This window comes from Lethenteron reissneri, chromosome 38 (assembly GCF_015708825.2).
Source record: "Lethenteron reissneri isolate LAM-NWPU_2019-01 chromosome 38, ASM1570882v1, whole genome shotgun sequence".
NCBI lineage: Eukaryota > Metazoa > Chordata > Hyperoartia > Petromyzontiformes > Petromyzontidae > Lethenteron > Lethenteron reissneri.
In genome coordinates this window covers 4,907,745-4,926,197 of record NC_083816.1, presented here as the reverse complement: position 1 = coordinate 4,926,197, position 18,453 = coordinate 4,907,745, and the positions used below count along the sequence as shown (strand labels likewise).

General features: G+C 51.0%; 1 protein-coding gene across 6 annotated transcripts in view; it reads left to right on the top strand.

Moving 5' to 3' along the window:
* LOC133351742 (protein bicaudal D homolog 2-like) overlaps positions 1–9,827 on the top strand; it is a 55,933-nt gene extending 46,106 nt beyond the window's left edge. For 5 of the 6 annotated variants that reach the window (XM_061567209.1, XM_061567210.1, XM_061567211.1 and 2 more), the window contains one exon: positions 2,252–8,661. In XM_061567209.1, the coding sequence (XP_061423193.1) occupies positions 2,252–2,348 (97 nt within the window). In that variant the 3' untranslated portion in view covers positions 2,349–8,661. Of the gene's footprint in view, positions 1–2,251; positions 8,662–9,788 lie in introns of those variants that run through there. The other variant, XM_061567214.1, reaches the window with a different exon arrangement.
* Positions 9,828–18,453: the final 8,626 nt, after the last annotated feature.

Genomic DNA, 18,453 nt, shown 5'->3' with positions numbered 1-18,453 from the left:
GAGCTAACATAAGTTAAATTTAAGAGGAATTCCTCAATCACTTTATTTTTGGTAAATACGATCAAAATTGAGCATCCATCATCATGAATAATGTAAGCAACAAAATAAACAAAGTGTACGCCTCCTTCCCATATTTTGTCTCCGCATAAAAAAAATATCTTATTTTTGCACTACCCATTGGCCACACGGCCTTCTGGGAATTCGTCTCTTCAGCAGCATTGGTTTCATTTCTGCAGCTCACTTCGCATCAACATGTCGGAGTGCTTTATGTCAAACAACATTTATACGGATGTTTAGAATACATTTTAAAAACTGGAAAAAATTCATTCTACCAGTTTGAAAAAGGATAAATTATTTGTCTGCGTTATTTTTTTCCCAAATAATACATTTCGAGCACCTTCAATGAGAGCGAAAGGAGAAATTTTACTTTAAAATTGTGTTTAAGTTGAGTAACTCATCCTGCTTATAATTCGAAATTCGTGGCCGTGGAATAAGAGGGCTTCTTAGCAAGCTTAAGTTCAAGCTGATCACCACATCCAGTATTCCTCTGGCTCTATGGTCTGCGGATATCGAGTCACGTGCCACCCACTTTAATCTAACTGTCACCCAGAAAACAATTGGTGAGAAAATAATCCCTGTTCTTAGCCTCACCAATGAATAATGCAACTCTTTTCTGACTCGGCAATTATCCCATGAAAAACCACCTATACCGGCGAGGGCCCTGCGCTGGTACGGCACGGATGTGCCAATGGAAAAGAGGTGTAAGAATGTGCGCTGGGTGATTTGCTCGCCATTACCCCTCCTCCAGTGTTTGTGCGCCACTGTAACGGGGCAATAAATGCACCGAAGCGATTAACAGCCGTTTATTTACGTTCAGCGTCACCTCCGTAGCCTATGACCAAATCACCTGGAATGTGGCCAATTCTCGTAATCTAAGCAGGTTGGCGCCCGGCCAGCATGTGTATGGTCAACCACTGGCCTTGTTACAGGCTGCGGGGGGCCACATTGTGGGCAGCAGCGAGCAGTACAACAAAATCCATTGTACTGTGCTGCCTGGAAAAGGAGCTGTAAATGTCCACACGTGTGCGTGATCTCCGTAGCAACCCATTTGCAGTTGATTTTCTGTAGTTTAACACTAACTTCCGCCTTGGCCTTTACACAAGGGTAGGCGCTGCTGCGTTTTACGCTGCGACGGTTATCGTCGCCGTGGCATTGTGCGAACGGGCGCTGAATATCTGGATCTTTGTGAAGGTGAACGGGCGGGCGCACGATCGATTTGGTGGGACCAGATTCACCGATTTGTTGCCTGTTTGCCCCACCCCCTTACGGCACCGCACTTTGCACTTCGCTTTTTCCCGCTCCTAACTTGGCTGTGCGCGTCCTCACCGGTCGGTGTGGCAATGTGGGAGGTTGGTGACCGTATGATCGTGGGCAAAGGGAGCAAGCGATGGTGGATTCAGCTGATAAACTGATGGACGTTTTGCATATTATGTGGACCAACCATGAAAGTGCATGTAACATCATTGGCCGAGGGAAGTATTTGTCAAATTCCAGTCGTTGGTGGCCCACCGCAATGCAGATCTCTGTGATTACCAATTATCCGGTGTGCAGCATGTTGCTGATTCGTTATACGAAGATTGGAAAACATCAGTAAGTCTGGAAGGTTGCACTGTGGGTGGGGGAGGGGATGGGAATGTGGCGATTGGAATTTGAGAATTACTTGCCCCCGAGTATGCCATCGTATGCCAGAGATTAATTTGGAATTTTTAATTATCCTCCCTGTAGGGCAGGACATTGAACGCATGAGAAGTGACAATGTCTAACTCTATATATTTTTTACAATGAAACACATTTGTATGCGTATGCACGTGTGTGCGAGCGCGTGAAGATGCTACCCGTACGTACGCATCTCACATTTTAATCCGGACAAGTTGGCTTTAATGCAGAGCTCGCGGACACGGTCACTCTGTCATCGTTTTGATTGCACTTTACACACAGTCTTGGGAATCGTGATTCAGGCGCCCTGCAGAGAGACCACATCGTCAATTTACCCGCCGGCACTCTGACCTACGATTCCCCCCGCTCTGCATGCTACGCACACGGGGGGGGGGGGGGGGGGGGGGGGAGGGGAGGAACGATTCCACAGCTGCGTACTAACCAACGTCTCTTCCTTCTTCCTCTCCTGTCTGTCCTTCATCCCTTCCCCATCTCTCCTCTTTCTGCTGCTCCGTCTTCCCTCGCCGGTGCAAAGCGCGCCAGCGAGCCTGTTGGACAGCCAGAAGCAGCTAGCCGCTAGGCCGAAGTGCATCCCTCTGCACTGTCTGTCAAAGCCCCCACACTTTCCGTAGTCCCTGGACGATTGCCGCCACGAGGGGCGACTCTATCTCGCCGCCCCCACCTTCCCCCTCCTCCGGCGACGTCATCCTTCGAGCGTGACCCGGGCTAATGTCAGCCGCTCAATTGCTCACTCGCCTGGCTCGTCCTTCAGCCCGGTCGTGCAAACTTAACGGAGAAACTCGCAGAGTCGGTCAGTCGGTGGGAGAGTCGAAGTTGTGCCCGGCACCAGGCCGCTATTTCGTTCCCCCCCCCCCCCCCACCCATGTTTTATTTTCGTCGACAACCCCCCCCCCCACATGGAAAGACACGGACATCACGGATGATAAATTAACAATTTAATAATGTCGATTTGTACGTCAGTAATAATTGCAGCGACGACAATAATAATCGATGAGCACATTTTGAGCGACGGTGAGCGAGGGGAGAGAGTAACACACGCAGCGTGCCTACATCCCGAGGCTCTCGGCGGTGGAACTTTAAAACGTTTCCTTGCATGGTTTTTCCCCGGCGTCTTTTTTAATCGCTTTATATGTGCACGCGCACGTGCAGAGCGGTGAGCGCGTGCGACAGGGTCGTTGTAGTTGCGCGTGCCACATCTCACAGCCTGTTGCCTTAGCGCTCACCGGACGGAGGCAGCGGTGATGCTGGCGATGTCGCGATTGGGTTGGCTGGCGGTGGCGTCGCGATGCGCTAGGGCCAAGGTGGCAGAGACGGATCTGGAAACTTTTCAAAAAGGTGGGCAGAGGGTGGAGTGGGGGGCAGTCCTAAAATTTCAAGCTTTTTGCATCTGGCTCTCTCGATTAAAAAAAACACATTTGATCAATTTTTTCAGATAAATAATCAACAAAATGCTAATTTTCAGGGTCTGGTGGGGGAGGAGCGGTGGTCAACCCCAACAGACCCCCGTCTGGGATCAGCCCCTGCATGGCGGGTGACATCGATAAGCCCCATAGCCGACTTGCTGCAGCCACGTTCAGGAGGTAGAAGCTTTGTGCAGTCGCTGCACCCAATGTGGCCTATCACCGACTTGTCGTCCGTGTTGAGTGCTGTCCCCTCGCGTACGTAGGGTTTATCCAGATTCCGGTTTATTCCCGCAAAGAGGAATGCACTCCTCACAGGACGATGTCCATCGGCCAAGCACACCAAGAAGAATCTTCCTGCAAGAGAGAGTCTTGAGACCTGACGAGGCTCTCCCAGATCACAATTAGAAGCAAATTTTAAAGCATTAAACATCAACACTTTCGGAAAATAACGAGGAACCCCCAAAGATGCCATGAATTGTCATAATCCAGCAATTTGGTGGTCATGATTACAATTTTTTCAAATTAACTGGTTTTGTCTCGTAAATTTCTCAGTTCTGATTTCGATTTAAAGCTTTCGTGACTGCAGGGATTCATCTTCTTGGTTCTTTCGGTAAAGTCACGTAGAATGTAAATAATAAAATAATACAAATAAAACATGATAAAATAATATCATAAAATAATAATTATTTTATTATTTTAATTTTTTTTATTTTATTTCCATTCTCAGTTCTGGTTTCGCTCGTGGCTTATAATTTGTCGTAACATTTGCGTTCGTCGTAATATAATCTCCTGTCTTGCGCACGCAATTCCAGACGTGTATTGTAAAGCATAAAGAATGAAACTTTAATCGATGCATCCTTTCTACACCTGGCTGTCGCGTCAATGGCAGCCGGTTAAGCCACGTGAGCATCTTGCAGTGACAAGGGCACGGGAGTTGCGTGTTCATGAGTCTGTGTGTCAATGTACACCGGGAGTGGTGGTGCAGTGGTTATCGTGCTGCCCTACGAACCTGACCACCCGAGTTAAATTTCCGCTGGCAGCCAACATCAGTGACGAATATCTTAACCGGTCCCTGGACTCCTCCTAGGTCGACTCAGTCTCAATTGAGTACTAGGTGTGGTGTGTAAACATCGACAAAGGCGGCGGCCAGGCGTGGTGCTGGCCACCCACCACCTCGTGTGCCGTGTTGACCATCATCGGTGCTCGCTAACAGCACTTGCCCCAACAGTCTGTTAAGGCTATACATGGAGGGGGGTGGGGGGGATCTTTGTCTTTTGTACTTGCTGTATATAATTACGCACACCTTATGCATTGAAGCGCGCGCGGGTGTGTATATGTACATACGCACCGAGCGGTTGCGTGTGCTTCTACGGTATATGCAAAAATGCGCGCGGTGGGTTGCGATGTTGCAAGCGGGAGGGGGGGGGGGGTGATTCACATGCGAAAATCTGCCGTCGCTACGTGGCGCTTCCGGCGACGTAAAACGGATGACACGTCGTGCGTGCGTTGTTTTATTTTCCAATTTTAGCCGATCGAAGTGATGATCGTGGGCCGGAGCTCCCGTTGTGTGAAACGAAACGACGGGAGGGACTCGTGCCGGTTGTGTGTGTGCGCACGCACTGTACCTGTACCAGATGCCGCGTACAACTACAGCCGCAGTGATACATTGTGCAATGAAAAACAGCGAATGAGTGTTAGTCGCTTACGACGCCGTTATATTTTATGTTGTGTTATTTTTTTAGCATTATTATTTGCAGGAAGAGCAAATTCACATAACAATTAGTTCTTGTCTTGTAGGTCATGTGTTCAGGCTGTGTCCCCGGGCCTGCCCAATTCTTTTTTGTTCTTTTGAAGTTTGGAACTTGAGTGAGAAAGCAACTGTAAAGTTGTAACTTCAGGGGAAGGCTTTGTTATAGCACCTCAGTGATGTCACCACGATGATATCATTTCACAACGTGTCAAGTCTATTTCTATGTTTTTATCTTTTCTCAATGATGAAGCTTCACACAGTGTGCGGCTAGGAGATAAGCGCTATCGGTTGTGCGCATCGCACCTTCCTGTAACATATGCACGCTTGTTAGTTTGATTCGCTCGTTACAATTTGACCTCGAAATTGACACAAACAGTCGCAACCTGACGAGACGGAGCTTTGATATTTGTCCGGTTTTGGCGGTCGATTATGTTTTTCAAAGTCCGCTTCCGACTGCCGGGTTTGCAGATCTGGCCTACGTATACACAGTCCACGCGTACGCGCGGATGTTTGGCGTTCACAGTTTACTGTGGCCGTCTGCCGCGTTGCTCCGAGAGTGGGCGTGTAACGGTGCCATCGATTCGGCGATTAAACTCGGTTCTTACGCTCGCAGTACTCGCGTTGAATCGCTCGCGTACAAATCGAGAACGAGACGTCAAGGTGGAAGCGTTCTCAACAGACAGTACAAACGACCCTGCTGGTGCAGATTACACCAGCAATCCAAAAAAATGATATCCTGCTCAAATAAGCATTATTGAAGCATTGGTGCTCATTTCTCCCATTGGCACCCCAGAGTCAGGAGTGGAAAATCCACATTCCTATGGCGGGGGCGACTGTATTGCGCTGCCATGACGTACCGTCGAGTCGAAGGATGTGCGAATCGTTACATGCGCTGCTTCAAAGGCGACTGCGTATGTAGCCTTGTTTGCAAAGGGCGCTGCTATGGAAACTATATTATCACGGTCATTTTTTTTTTCCCCTTTTTATTGTATATCCTGTTAAGTCTGTAACTGAGACGTGCTCAGATATGGACAAGGGTAAGGGGTTGAGGCGGCCGTTCGTGCGTAAACCATCCTTGGGGTGGATGACGTCATTGGTTGGCTTTTAAGAGGCGACTGCTGTTATTCCGTCGATAAACATAATGTCTGCGGCGAATATTCATTTTTCAGCGGGCAAACATTCACCGCTTCACAGAATCGCAAGCGGCTTGCCGTCGTGAAAACATTAAGACTCGTCATTCTCACCATCATCATTATTTGTCTTCTCTGGGGGGAAAGCCTCGCTGAGCCTCGTGTGGAAGAGGAGGGCCACAGCAACGGGGATGTTGTTTGACCTTGTTTTGTTTTATTTACGTCGCTCTCGGGAGCGCTGCTGAACCGGTTTCCTCAACCGCCGCCGCTGCCGCCACCCCTGAATCGCCTTCCCCGCACGTGAATTCGACCTGAGCCCGGCGTGAGGATGAGCAACGCGAGACACACGCGGGGGGGGGGGGGGGGGGATGGGTGCCCGAAGGGTTCTCGCTGTCGGAGAGAGAAAATGACATAGGAATCAAATGTACTCTTAGTTTTTTCGGTAAAGTCACGTAGGTAAAAAATGAAATTAAAATTGATAAAAATAATATAATAATTTTATTAATTTTAATTAATTTTTTACCTACGTGACTTTACCAACAAAACTAAGAGTATGAATCCTTGCAGTCACGAAAGCTTCAAATCTAGAAGGAATCAAATGTGTGGAAGGTCGGGCTTTATGGATCTCAATCATGTGCGGTTGATGCTTAGCTTTTGATGTTACACTAATTCGTTTTTCTTTTGCTGTGTTTACATGGAATTACCGTATATCAACTTGTATGTAAATACGCCGCGCATCACTAATTTCAGCCGCGGCACACGCGAGTTTAAGGCCGGCGACCGGACTGTCTACATCGTTGGCACAGGCGATGCAATCAAAGGTGTTATTGCGTTTTTATTTTAATCGTTTGAGATTTGTTTTTATTGTGAAATATTTTTTATTTAAGTTTGTGAGTTCACGTCGATGTCGAGATGCCCCCCCCCCCCCTCTTCCGTGGCCCTATTGGCAGTGAGCGGAGCCTGCGATTCGGGGCCCCGTAACGACGCGTCCATTAATCAATCAAAATCGCGATGCACGCAATGGATCCCGTGAGCGAGCGAGCGAGCCATCGTTTATTCGTACATTTCATGCAAATTACGGAAATTGTACAGACGACTGATTCGCGAATGTTACGTTTAGGGCTAACAGAGCAGAGAAAAGCTGCGCAAACGAGGCGAAACGTTTCAGACGGTGAAAACGGGACAGAAAATGTATCAATTCTGAAGCCGAATCCCGATCACAATCGTATCGCTCAGGAGTCGGGGGGGGGGGGGGCACATGCAGTGCGGTGTGAATGGTTGCGTGCCCTTTGCACTGCCCTCTCTCTGCTGCTGAGCAAGGGGCCATTTCCCGGAACATCCCCTCGTCATGTTGTTCCGTTGCCGTGTCATGGGCGGTGTTTATATGGACTACGATGATGGTCGTGGCGTTTACATGAAGACCGTTATCTTTTTGCCAGGGCGAATGTACAGCCACAGTGTCGGTGTGGGAGCTGCCCACCGCTGCCAGTAAGGGCCAAGCCACTGGTGTTGTTAACCCCACAACTGAAAAGCAAATGAAAGTGAAGAGGCCTCACTCGGTAATGGAAGGGGCGAATACTTGGGGAGCGGAACACACGAATATGAACCGTAACAAACTAGCCGGCCAAATGCTTATCCCTTAACGATCCAATCACACACTACGTCCTCGTCTAAACTAGCCAATCAGCCACTACGCCGTAGTATAAACTAGCCAATCAGATACTACACTGTAGTCTAAACTAGCCAATCAGCCACTACGGCCTAGTCTAAACTACCTCGCCAGCTAACCATGACCATAGCAGTTTAATAAATGAGATCCTGGCAGGAGCCTTAATTCTCATCCTGACAAACTGAGCAAACCAGCCCCGAACCGTGCACCACAACCAACGCGGCAGAACTTCGCTACAACCACCTGGTGCCGACTTGATGCACGATTTGCCACTTGCGTCGCCGCCGTTGAGAATTTGACGATTCACCAAAACCAGCCCCACGAGATGCCCCCCCGAGACCCTGTCCGCAGCCCCGGATCGTTTGTCCGGTTTCGTTCGCTTTTCAGTTTTGGTCTTCACAGCACCACCCCCTCCCCGTGTATAACGAATACTGCCATAACGTATTTTTTTCATTTCGCGTAACGGAAATGCAAAGTTATCCATAATGTCCGATATGTTTACGTACGTGCGCGCTGCTAATTTGTAAATCGATGATGAGCACTAACGACGATCCTGATTGAATAGCCACGACGGATGCATTCACTATTTTCCCCCGAGTGATGTAAGATAATGCTCGCTGTACATAAGTATTACCCGCAACTTGTTAATTTCGAAGCTGGGTGATGGTATACACCACCGCGACGACGACGGCGACTCACGTGTTCCGCAAAAACCTGGATTTTATACAGACGCGGGGGGCCCTCTTCGTAGCCCCCCTCCCCCGCCTCCATCTTTACACCATCGACACAGAGTTACCGCAGGCACCCTCGGTGTCTCTCCCCGTACCGCCGGCAACGCGCGGTGCCTGGGTGTCTCGCCGAGAAGCACACTTTGAATTGGCCGGGCTGAAGACCACCACCCTCCTCTCCTCCTTCTGCCTGTGACCGACCGTCTCTTTTTTTTCCCTCTGAAATAAATCGATAAGTCCACTGTTTCTGTGCGTTGTCTTGCTGTCGCATTTACACGCACGCCGAGTGAGACCGGACTGTGTTGTGTTGGTGGGGGGGGAGGTGCTATGCTGCTGATCATTCTGCTGCTGTGCATTGAGAGTGCAGTTTGCGTCGTCTTTGCTTCTCTGTTGAGTTTTGCTTTAACTTCGCCGGGTCAGTCTGTTAGGCTCTTATGTTGTGAGTCACGTCCCGGATAATTTAACGCAGCTCACGTGTCCAAGCCGGACATCTCGACAGCGCCCTTTGTCAATCCACTGCTGGATGAAGGCCCCTCCCCAGGCCGGCGACGTGTCCCCGCCATCGCGCAATTCAATTCGTCGCAGCACACTGGTTCGCGCGCTGCGCCACAAGCCCAGTGAATCGCGTTTGATTCCTTCTCGTGCGTGGCTCAACATCGGTGGTGATCTCAACCCCTCTCGTCGCCAACCAGCATCGACCAACACGGTGAAGCATGGTCAAACAACTGCCGTGGCTGGTGCGGCGTGGGAAGAGGCGCTCTTCCGGCAGTGCGGTACTGACAAGGCTGTGCAAGCAAGTCGTTGCCACAAATGTTTTTCCCAACTTCTGTTCTGGGCCATGTGCCGCCTTGTACACAATGTGCGTTCTACCACGGCCGCACGGCGCGCTCAGACTTGTGTCCTCATTACGTGCGCAAGTTATGTTGGCCACTCATTTGTAAACTGCTCGAGTATTAGCATCCATAGCGCAGATAAACAAAACACAAAAACACTTTCCCGCATGGCCTTAACAGACTGTTGGGGCAAGGGCTGTTAGCGAGCACCTATGAAGGCCGCAACGGCACACAAAGGGGGTGGCCAGCACCACGCCAGGCCGCCTTTGTCTCTCCGGGGCTGGTGTTTACGCACCGCATCAGGTGCCCATTTAAGGCTGAGTCGACCTGGAGGAGACCGGTTCACATGTTGGTCACCGATGTTGACCGAGTGGGAATTGAACTCTGGTCACAGAGATTATATCGCGGTGTGCTAACCACTGCGCCACCGCTCCCAGCATTACATATGCGCACACACAAATACACAAGTTTGCACGTAGCGTGTTGGTTTTGCTAAATCTGTCCTGAATTAAATACAAATGTAATTTTCCCTGCGCAGACCACTCAAGAGGAGGGGAATTGAACAGGGAGCCCCATGCCAACCACGCTACTACGTCACTAGTGCCTGGTGAAGACGTTACAGGACAGGCTGACGTTCTGGCCCCAGACCCGAAATAAGAGCAACCTCTGCTGTGAAATTGTGTTTTACGCGTGCATTTAAGGACATGGATTTGCATCCAAACACCTCGGCAGCGTCTCGCGTAGCACCTCGGGCACAACCGTTCCATTGGCCTCCTGCAGTCTAGCAGGCAAGGGGACCCCCAGGGGCAGCTGTCCCTGTGTGCCGGCACAAGGTGTTCACAGCAGTCGGGGGGATGGGTGGGTGGGTGGGGGGTGATCGTGAGACGAGGTGTCCCAGCCAACCTGCCCGTGGCTACATTCCGTCAAAACGGAACGACCCCACCCTGGAAGGAACTCGCTCCGCGCGATGGGCCAAAAGAAACCACCGACAAGTTAAACGCGATTCATAATTAGTTACATTTTGGGCTAGACCGCTTTGTGCCGGGGTCGGTAACCTGCGGCTCCGCAGACGCATGCGGGGATCTTCAAGGACTGCTTTGGTGGTATCGTTATGAAGGGCCGTCTCGTGTGCACGTGCATTGCGGCTCTTGAAATATTTAGGGGTTTTTTCTTCCAAATTCTAAATAAATGGCGTTTGTTATTTTGTTTGCAAGCCCCTGACTCAGTAGGTACAATGCCAATTCTTCACGAGAACCAAATGAAATCAAGTTGTCACGTGGGAAAATGCGACAATTGTTTTGGGTTGAATACACCATTTGATAGACCGGATCACTTGGCATATTTGCCCAACTTGATTTGAGGTGACGTTCACTCGTGAGTGAAGCAGCCTGTGCGTGACATTACTATTATCATGGTTATGACACCGGCGGTATTAACCAGGGCGACCGCTGTATTCGAACCGCGGATTTCTGCATTAGGCACCGAACGCTCTACCGCCGCTGGCCCGCGTGTATTTTGTGTGCGTCAGTGGTCTTCGACATCGAGCTATGTAGCAGGCAGCCTGGGTTCAATCGGTTACCACGTAGGCTGCGACCAATGTTGCCCATTTATCGAGTTTCTTTGGGTTAGATCGAGTAAATATGTGTCGTTAAATCTGCCACCACCCGACAAGCCAACTTAGGAAGGGTTGTCACGTAGACGAAACATGCCAATGAGTTGCTCGTTCAGCAGATTAGTGTGTTGGAGAGTAAACCCACAACATTTACAATTCGAGTACGTATTCTAAAGAAGCTAACCTCCTTTTCATGATGACGACCGCTTGTGTTGCGATCGAAACGTCGTAGTTTTTTGTTATTTTCTTTGAACCTCTCTACGTGGCTTTACCGAAAGACCCAAAGAATATGAATTCCCGCAGTCACGAACGCTTTAAGTCAAGATTTAATTCGAGGACGTTTCGCTCGTAATTACAACCAGCTTTATCAGGCGATAGCCAGAATTGTGGATAATTCCTCCTGCTTCGGTCTTGAATGAGTTAAATTCCCACCAATGGGTTTCACCAGTGGCGCGTGTCTTCTCAGCCCCTGCTGGGCCTCCTCTAGGTAAGCTCAACCTTTAAACGCGTGCCGGGTGGGGGCAGAGGACATCGGCATTGAGGGGACAAAGGCGGCCGGGAGTGGTGTTGGCCGCCCACCCTTCTCATGGGCCACACCAGCTTTCATAGATGCTCACAGCCCTTGCCCAACCGTGTGTAAAGGCTATACGGGGGTTCTTTGTGTATATTTTGATGATGCTTTACCCAGGAAAGCTCATACCGAGTCTCGATTTTTTTCTGGAAACTACTGCCAAGTCTTCTCAGTAGGGGGCGATAGTTGCCCTGAAGGCATTGAAACCCGCCACCCTGGCCAACTGGGTTCAATTCACTACAAATAGGTAAAGCCAGCGGTTCGTGATATCTGGACACGTTGTGGGCCACCTCCTAAGTTAACTCGGCCGTAAAACATCAGCGCTGGTTATTCTCACGCGCAGTGCACACCTTAGGGGCCGTCCATAAATGACGTCACGCGCCTAGGGGGGGGGGGGTCAGACATTTGTGACGATGTGTTTGAGAAATGTGACGCCACATCAAAATGCGCAACTTTCAATAAATATAGACAACACGTTCTACTTAATTAAATATACTTTTTAATAAATGTTTTCTCCTACAACATCAGAGTGCAGCGCCACATTAAATGCGCACTACAATGACATTAGTTTAAAGCGATTTGAAGCATGTTTTATTTTCAAACTGGAAATATGGTTTGGGGGTGGGGGCAGAGCTTTGTGACGTCATATTTGAGGGGGGGTCTGGCTTTTTGTGACGCCGTGTGAGGGGGTCAAAAATCGTCCAAAATCGCGTGACGTCATTTATGGACGGCCCCTTAACAGGTAACGGCCGACAACATATCGACCGCGATGGCCTCGCAGATCTTTTCAATAATTTAAGCCAATTGGGGCGACCACCAACCTTGCCTTCCAAAAGGTCTGGATGACAAGCGTGCACCACACCCAGGCCCGGCTGAACATACTTACCTGTACAGCGCAATTTACAATGCCTCCAATGTTGTAATTGGCACAAAACAGTTCACGGACATGAGTCCCGTGACTGATGTCCACGATCGGTGTCAATTGAATTCTGTGGCCAAAATAGGTGGGGCCTTCAAGAGAGAGAGAGAGAGCTTGCCCGACGAGAGGCGAGGCGTTAAACGAAGGCCGCCTCATCTTTCACAAAGGCCTCGCCTGCTACACAGGAGGGCGTGGGTTCGATCCCTGGACCTTGACGCCTGCGGTGTATTGGACTTTGCTCGCTCTTTCTCTCTCCGCGTGGATTTTTCTCCGGTTCCTCCGGTTTTTTGTCTCCCTAATTAGAATCAACATCACGCGCGTTTATAAAGTATTTGGCTACTGCTTTACATTTCCACATGAGCCACTTCGTTGAGATATAATTTGTGAAAAAGCTCTATCTTAGTGGGCATTACCTGGTCTAATAAAATTGTTTAGTTTTGATCCACTTGCTGGATTAAAGTCTCCCCATGCCTTTTCGGTCGTACATCGCCACAGTGCGGGTTGGGAGGCGGGCAGCGTGGTTGTTCGGAAGCATACAAGTACAGTACAACAATGGACTTGGCTGCAGTGGCAATTGCGTGGAGTAAACGGTGCGTTGGGTATTCTTAGGTTTTTTTCGGTAAAGTCACATAGGTAAAAAAAATAATAAAAGTCAAATACTTTTATTAATTTATTCTCACGAGCAGTGCCTAATTTTATTTTTTACCTACGTGACTTTACCGAAAAAACCTAAGAATATGAATCCTTGCAGTCACGAAAGCTTCAAATCTAGGTGTTGGGTGTTTATGACAAATCAAATGGGCACGCACACGGCTGGTGACGGATTGGCAGCGTAACTACAGAACGGGTCCAAGAGGGCGGCCGCCCCCGGCTCTCAGACAGGTGGCGACGAAGACGACGTTTCGTGTGCAGCAGCAGATGGGATGCACTCGACCGCCAGGGATGGTGATGGCACGGGAGGCCTGCATGGACTCAAAAGCCCACCGAGCGAAGCAGGGGTTTGTCAGAAGCGACATGGCCACAAATTATAGCTCAACAAAAAGTGGCTTGTCGTGTGGAAATGCATAGCAGCCAAATACGCCGAACGGATGTTTCTTAATGCGGAGGGGAAAACCACGCGACTACGGGGAGAACACGCAAACTCCAATCATTTGGAAGAATGTTATTAACCAGGTAATGCCTTAACTGGTTGTGATTGTTTCCATCCTACCTGCCGTTTACTAGATTTTTATTCCCCCACCCCCCGTGTCCCACACTCAAGCTTCCCACTTCTAGCCCCGCCCACTTCCCCCACCAGCCTCACGTCCTCTTCCCCTTTCCCCTGCCCCCCCCCCCTCTCTCCCCCCTTTCTTACCTATATAACCTCTGGCCACGGCAGCTCTCTCGCCTACTTCAGCATTTTCCTGCTGTGGTTGTTCCATCTGATGACGACCGCTTGTGTTGCGATCGAAACGTCGTGATTTGTTTTATTTTATTTCTACCTACGTGACTTTACCGAAAGAACCAAAGAGTATGAACTCCAAATCTACAAGCGTCAGTGTCGGGATCGAATCCCACGACCTCCTGTATACCAGGCGAGGGAATTAACAGCTCGCCACTGCGAGGATGAGCCTCAACATCGCCCCCGATGTTGAGACATTAATGCCCAATTTGGTGCAGGGTGGAGCAACAGGAGGGTACTCATTGTGTCACGCAGCTGCCACTGTGTGTGGGGGGGGGGGGGGGGGGGTTGGGGGGGGGGTCGCCCCCGACCCCGACCCACCCACCTTGGCTGGACTGTGACGGGGCATTGGATTGGTTGCAACGAGAGGCGCTTCGAGTTGCCTCGGCCTTGAAGCAAGCGCCACACTTTACACGGCAGGGACGTGCGGGTCAGGGGAGACAGAGCCTCGCCTGTCATACTCCAATGAAAATAGCTGTTACGAAAAGTAAAAACATATATAATAAATATTAAGATTTTCCCACCGATCTGTTGTCATTTCTGTACGATTCCAATCATTTTTATAGTAAAATCGCCAAATTTGCGGAGCTGCGCTGCAAATACAGGAAGAGACGAGAGGTGAGGCAGCGACGAGCTCAGCCTCCCCTCTGATTGCGCAACCCCTCAGTAACTGGATGGAGTGTGGGCAATAAGCGCGTGCCTGTTACTATCTCAGTATGTCACCAATGTAATGTTTGTAGACCCCTTCATTTCATGTCCTCGCCTTTCATACTCCAGGTAACTTATTTTACGTATGTGTATAAAGATATTTAGGCTCGCTGATCTCATGAAACTGCAATGAAAAAGCACCAGGGGAGGCAGTTATCACATCTGCCTCACCGAGGGTGACGTGTCTAACACGCCCCCTCAGTGATACCACGCCCCCTCAGTGAGGCCACGCCCCCCTCAGTGTGTGACTCTAGCTCCGACACTAGCCAGTGGCTCCCCAGCCATTGACCCCACCGCACGTCACTGGTACACGGCACATCCTCGTGCGTCATTCACACGTACACACAACAGTGCTCCACACGTATACACACACACAGTGCTCCGGACAAGATTTTTTTTTTTGGGGGTGGGGGGCGGCCTTTTATTTCAAGAGCGACACTTTTCAACGACAGCGCATGGTATGAAGTTATAATCGGTGATTAAACTCCCCCCAACATTTGCGAGGGCTTCGGTGGGCAGGTTGGCAAAGTCACGTGTATACTGAACTTCTTTCGCACCGTACGCAACCAACCGTGCTCACTGGAGGTGTGTGGGGAAGGACAACAAACTAAACACAAAAGGCAGTTTCTCAAGAAATGAGTTCAATCTACATTTGAAAGTGCGTAGCTCCGGTGGCTTCCTCATATCGGAAGAGCGTTCCGGACGGCCGCAGAGGCGCATCTCCAAGCGCGCGACGCAGCGACCGCATTTATTCGGTGGCGAGACACAAGCCGCTGAGGATGGACTGGAGTTCACGTGATGGTTTACACTCCTTGACGAGATCAGGAAGGCATTGTGGTTCATTTGTGGCAAGGTGTAACGAGTGCTCCCATTTGTTTCAAACCGACCTGCATCGTTCGATGGATACGACTCAAAATACAAAGGTAAAGGGGCAGCCCTGCAAGTGCTCGCTCGCACTGCTCTTGAATCGAGGGCCTCTGTCCCCGTGAACCCAGCTGGGAGTTTGGTCTACGCTGACCGGGCGAGTTGGACGAGGTGTGCGTACCCACGCTAAATGATCTTTATTTTATAAAGCGCCTTTCAAATCGAAAACATCTTAATGTGCCATACATTTAAAAAAATCTGTATATAAAGGACCATAAAATAACTGCACTTTACCCCATCCATCACACGCGATCACCTGATGCACCGTGGTTAACCCGTTTATTCCGCCGGGCAAAGAGCGGCGCGGGAGTAGAATTCGTAAAACATATTTCCCATTGTTTCGAGTGCCGCACTGGAAGAAGAATCAAACCCGTGTGGAATCCTGGATTGTAATTCCGGTGCGCTAAATCATTACACCACCGCGGCAGCTCTTAAGATTTGCCGAAACATTACATTCCACAAACCTCCAAACATTGCAGATTACAACCCTGGCCCGCTGGGATGTGGTAAAAAAAAAAAAACATTTCTCGCAAGCATTTCGGGTCAAAGACGGTTGCGCCAAACCCGATGTATTATTTTCTCGCGAAAAACGCGGCCAGCCCACGAGCTTAGCCCCGTCCCGAGCACGCGCCGTAATTGCCGCGCATGCAAATTGGCCGGCAATTACAGCGGGCGTCGGCCGTCGCGGGCAAGAAGGGACGGTGCTTGCTGGCTCCGACAGGCTCGCCGATCCTCCGTCTTGTTTGCTTGCGCGCCGTGGGAAGGGCGGCTGCGGCGGCGGCGGCGTTGTTTTCGTTTCGTATCCCGGCGTGTGCGTGCACGGCCCAACGAGATCCCGGCGAGCCCAAGGTGGCGTCGGCTTGCGCCAAAGGTCGTTGGAAGCATCGTGGCGGTCACAGGGTGCACCCGGTGGGTTGGGGAGGGGTAATTGCGGATCTCCCCCCCCCCCCCAAATGCTTGTATGATCTTGCCACTTACAATGTTTGCGTTTCCAGAAATTAGCAACCCTGTATTTGGTTCGGTAGAAACTATTTCCCGTCTGAAATGTGTACATGGTTGCGCAACTGCCGGTGGTACCTGCGGTGGAGCTGTGGTGCCTGCAGTGGCGTTGGTGCCTTCGCTCTGGAAACTTACCGTGGAGGTTGTGCAACGCAGTAAAATGGAGCGGCGGCTTCCCCTGGCCAGGCTCTATCCAGTGCCCGGGCACGAAGAAAGACCCTCTCCACATAACTGATTTCAAATGGTGCTAGACCAGGCATACGGAACTCTAAACACCAAGAGAAATCAGTCATCTGGGTGGGGCTGGGCACTACCGGCTGGTTTGAGTGCCGCCGTGGTGGGGCTGGGTGGGCCTCAGTGAGGCCGTGTTGACGGGGCGAGGTTCGGCTGTGGCATGGGAGGCTGGGTCTTGGTGGCGTCGGCGGCTGTCTGGCTTGGTCCCAGCAGCAAGAGCAGCTCAGATGCCGAGCGAAGTTCACCGCCGCAATGCGGTAGCCAAGGGCCGTTTCCTCGCCAAAGTCCGACTGATGTAACCAGGCACGGCTGATGTAACCACGTACGCGCGCCCGACTTCCTCGAGAAGGACCGTGGGCAAGGACCGCACGCTGCCCCTCGAGCTTCAAAGAAGCCGTTCCTCCCCCCACTCCCCAGCCGTCCCCTCGAGCCACATCCGGCAGGCCGCAAAACGCACAGGAACCAACACAACACGCGTGGGCCTACGCTCGGGGCAGCAATGCCAGCGACGTTGTCACACTTCGCCGACGTCGGTGCGGCTGCGGCAACCGAGAGTGAAGGTCACGCACGGATAGGTCCCACCGGTGGCTGCCACCTTGCGGGGAATGCAATTGGCGCCAGTGTAAGTTTTTGTCGATTCTCATGCGGCCACGGTGGGCGGCACGTGCCGCCGGCGTGTGACCATGTGGCGGGTGCAAAGTTTTATTTATCTGGGGACTCCTCGCCCCAATGCTTCAATGATGGTCTCTAGGCTGGCGCGGCTCACCGATGAGCCCTAACGATAGCGAGGATCAGTTTAACACACTGGGCTGGCTCTTGGCTAGCCGTGAGTGTACACGGCTCACCAATCAATACGATTTGGACCTGATCCCGTTCGTCTTGCCCGGATGCAATCGCGAAATGTGTTTATTTTTCGGCTTTCTACGGCGATGTGTATATATAGGTGCACATTGCGACAATGCTGGGCTACCCTTGGCAGTCTGCGTACTCGGTCAACGCTCCCCGACAAATTGGTCCGAGGGCGGCTCGCGGCCGAATCTCTCGCAGCGCGTAGCCAGCTGTAGCGGACGGTCGTGGACGCGGCCGTATGCTCGCCGTTTGGTGAAGTATGTCCAACTCCAGGGACACCGATTTCATATGGTGCTAGAGAAGGAACATCACAGTCTAAGCCACCACGTGAAACCAGCTCCCAGGAGCAGAAGGATCTGTGGCGGTGGCGGCGGTGGCGGTAGTGGGGGGGGGGGGGGAGACGTCGATGAAGATCGGCAGCCCGACGATGGCGACCCCAGGGTGCAGACGTCGCGCGGTCGACCGGCCTGCCAACGTCAACAACACAGCAAGGCCACCATCATATCGTCGTCACATCAACCGCCCTCGTCAGATCATCCACCTTGTCGCGAGATCAATGAGCAGCGTCTGTGCCCGTGCGTTTCACTCGTGTGTGACGGGTTGCTCACCCCGTCACACGGAGTGATTTGACGATCCGTCGTGATTCGGGAGTTACAATTCGTTTCTTTTTATATAAAAAGAATCTTTATATATTTTTTTCCTGTCACTGAGTGTTTACCGTCTCGCTCTTGTTTCTTTTTGGTTCGTTCGTACGCCCCCCCCCCCCCCCTAACCGCGACGACTCGCCGAATCACCGGGAGAATCGCTGCGTGCCTGAGGGTCACCACAGCCTGACCACTGTACCTGAACACTGCACGTCTAATTGTCGTTATTTTTACACCGATGACGAAAGGTGAAAGGCGCGGTTCAGCAATTGCTTACTTGCGCCGCCGCTGGCAGACGCCCC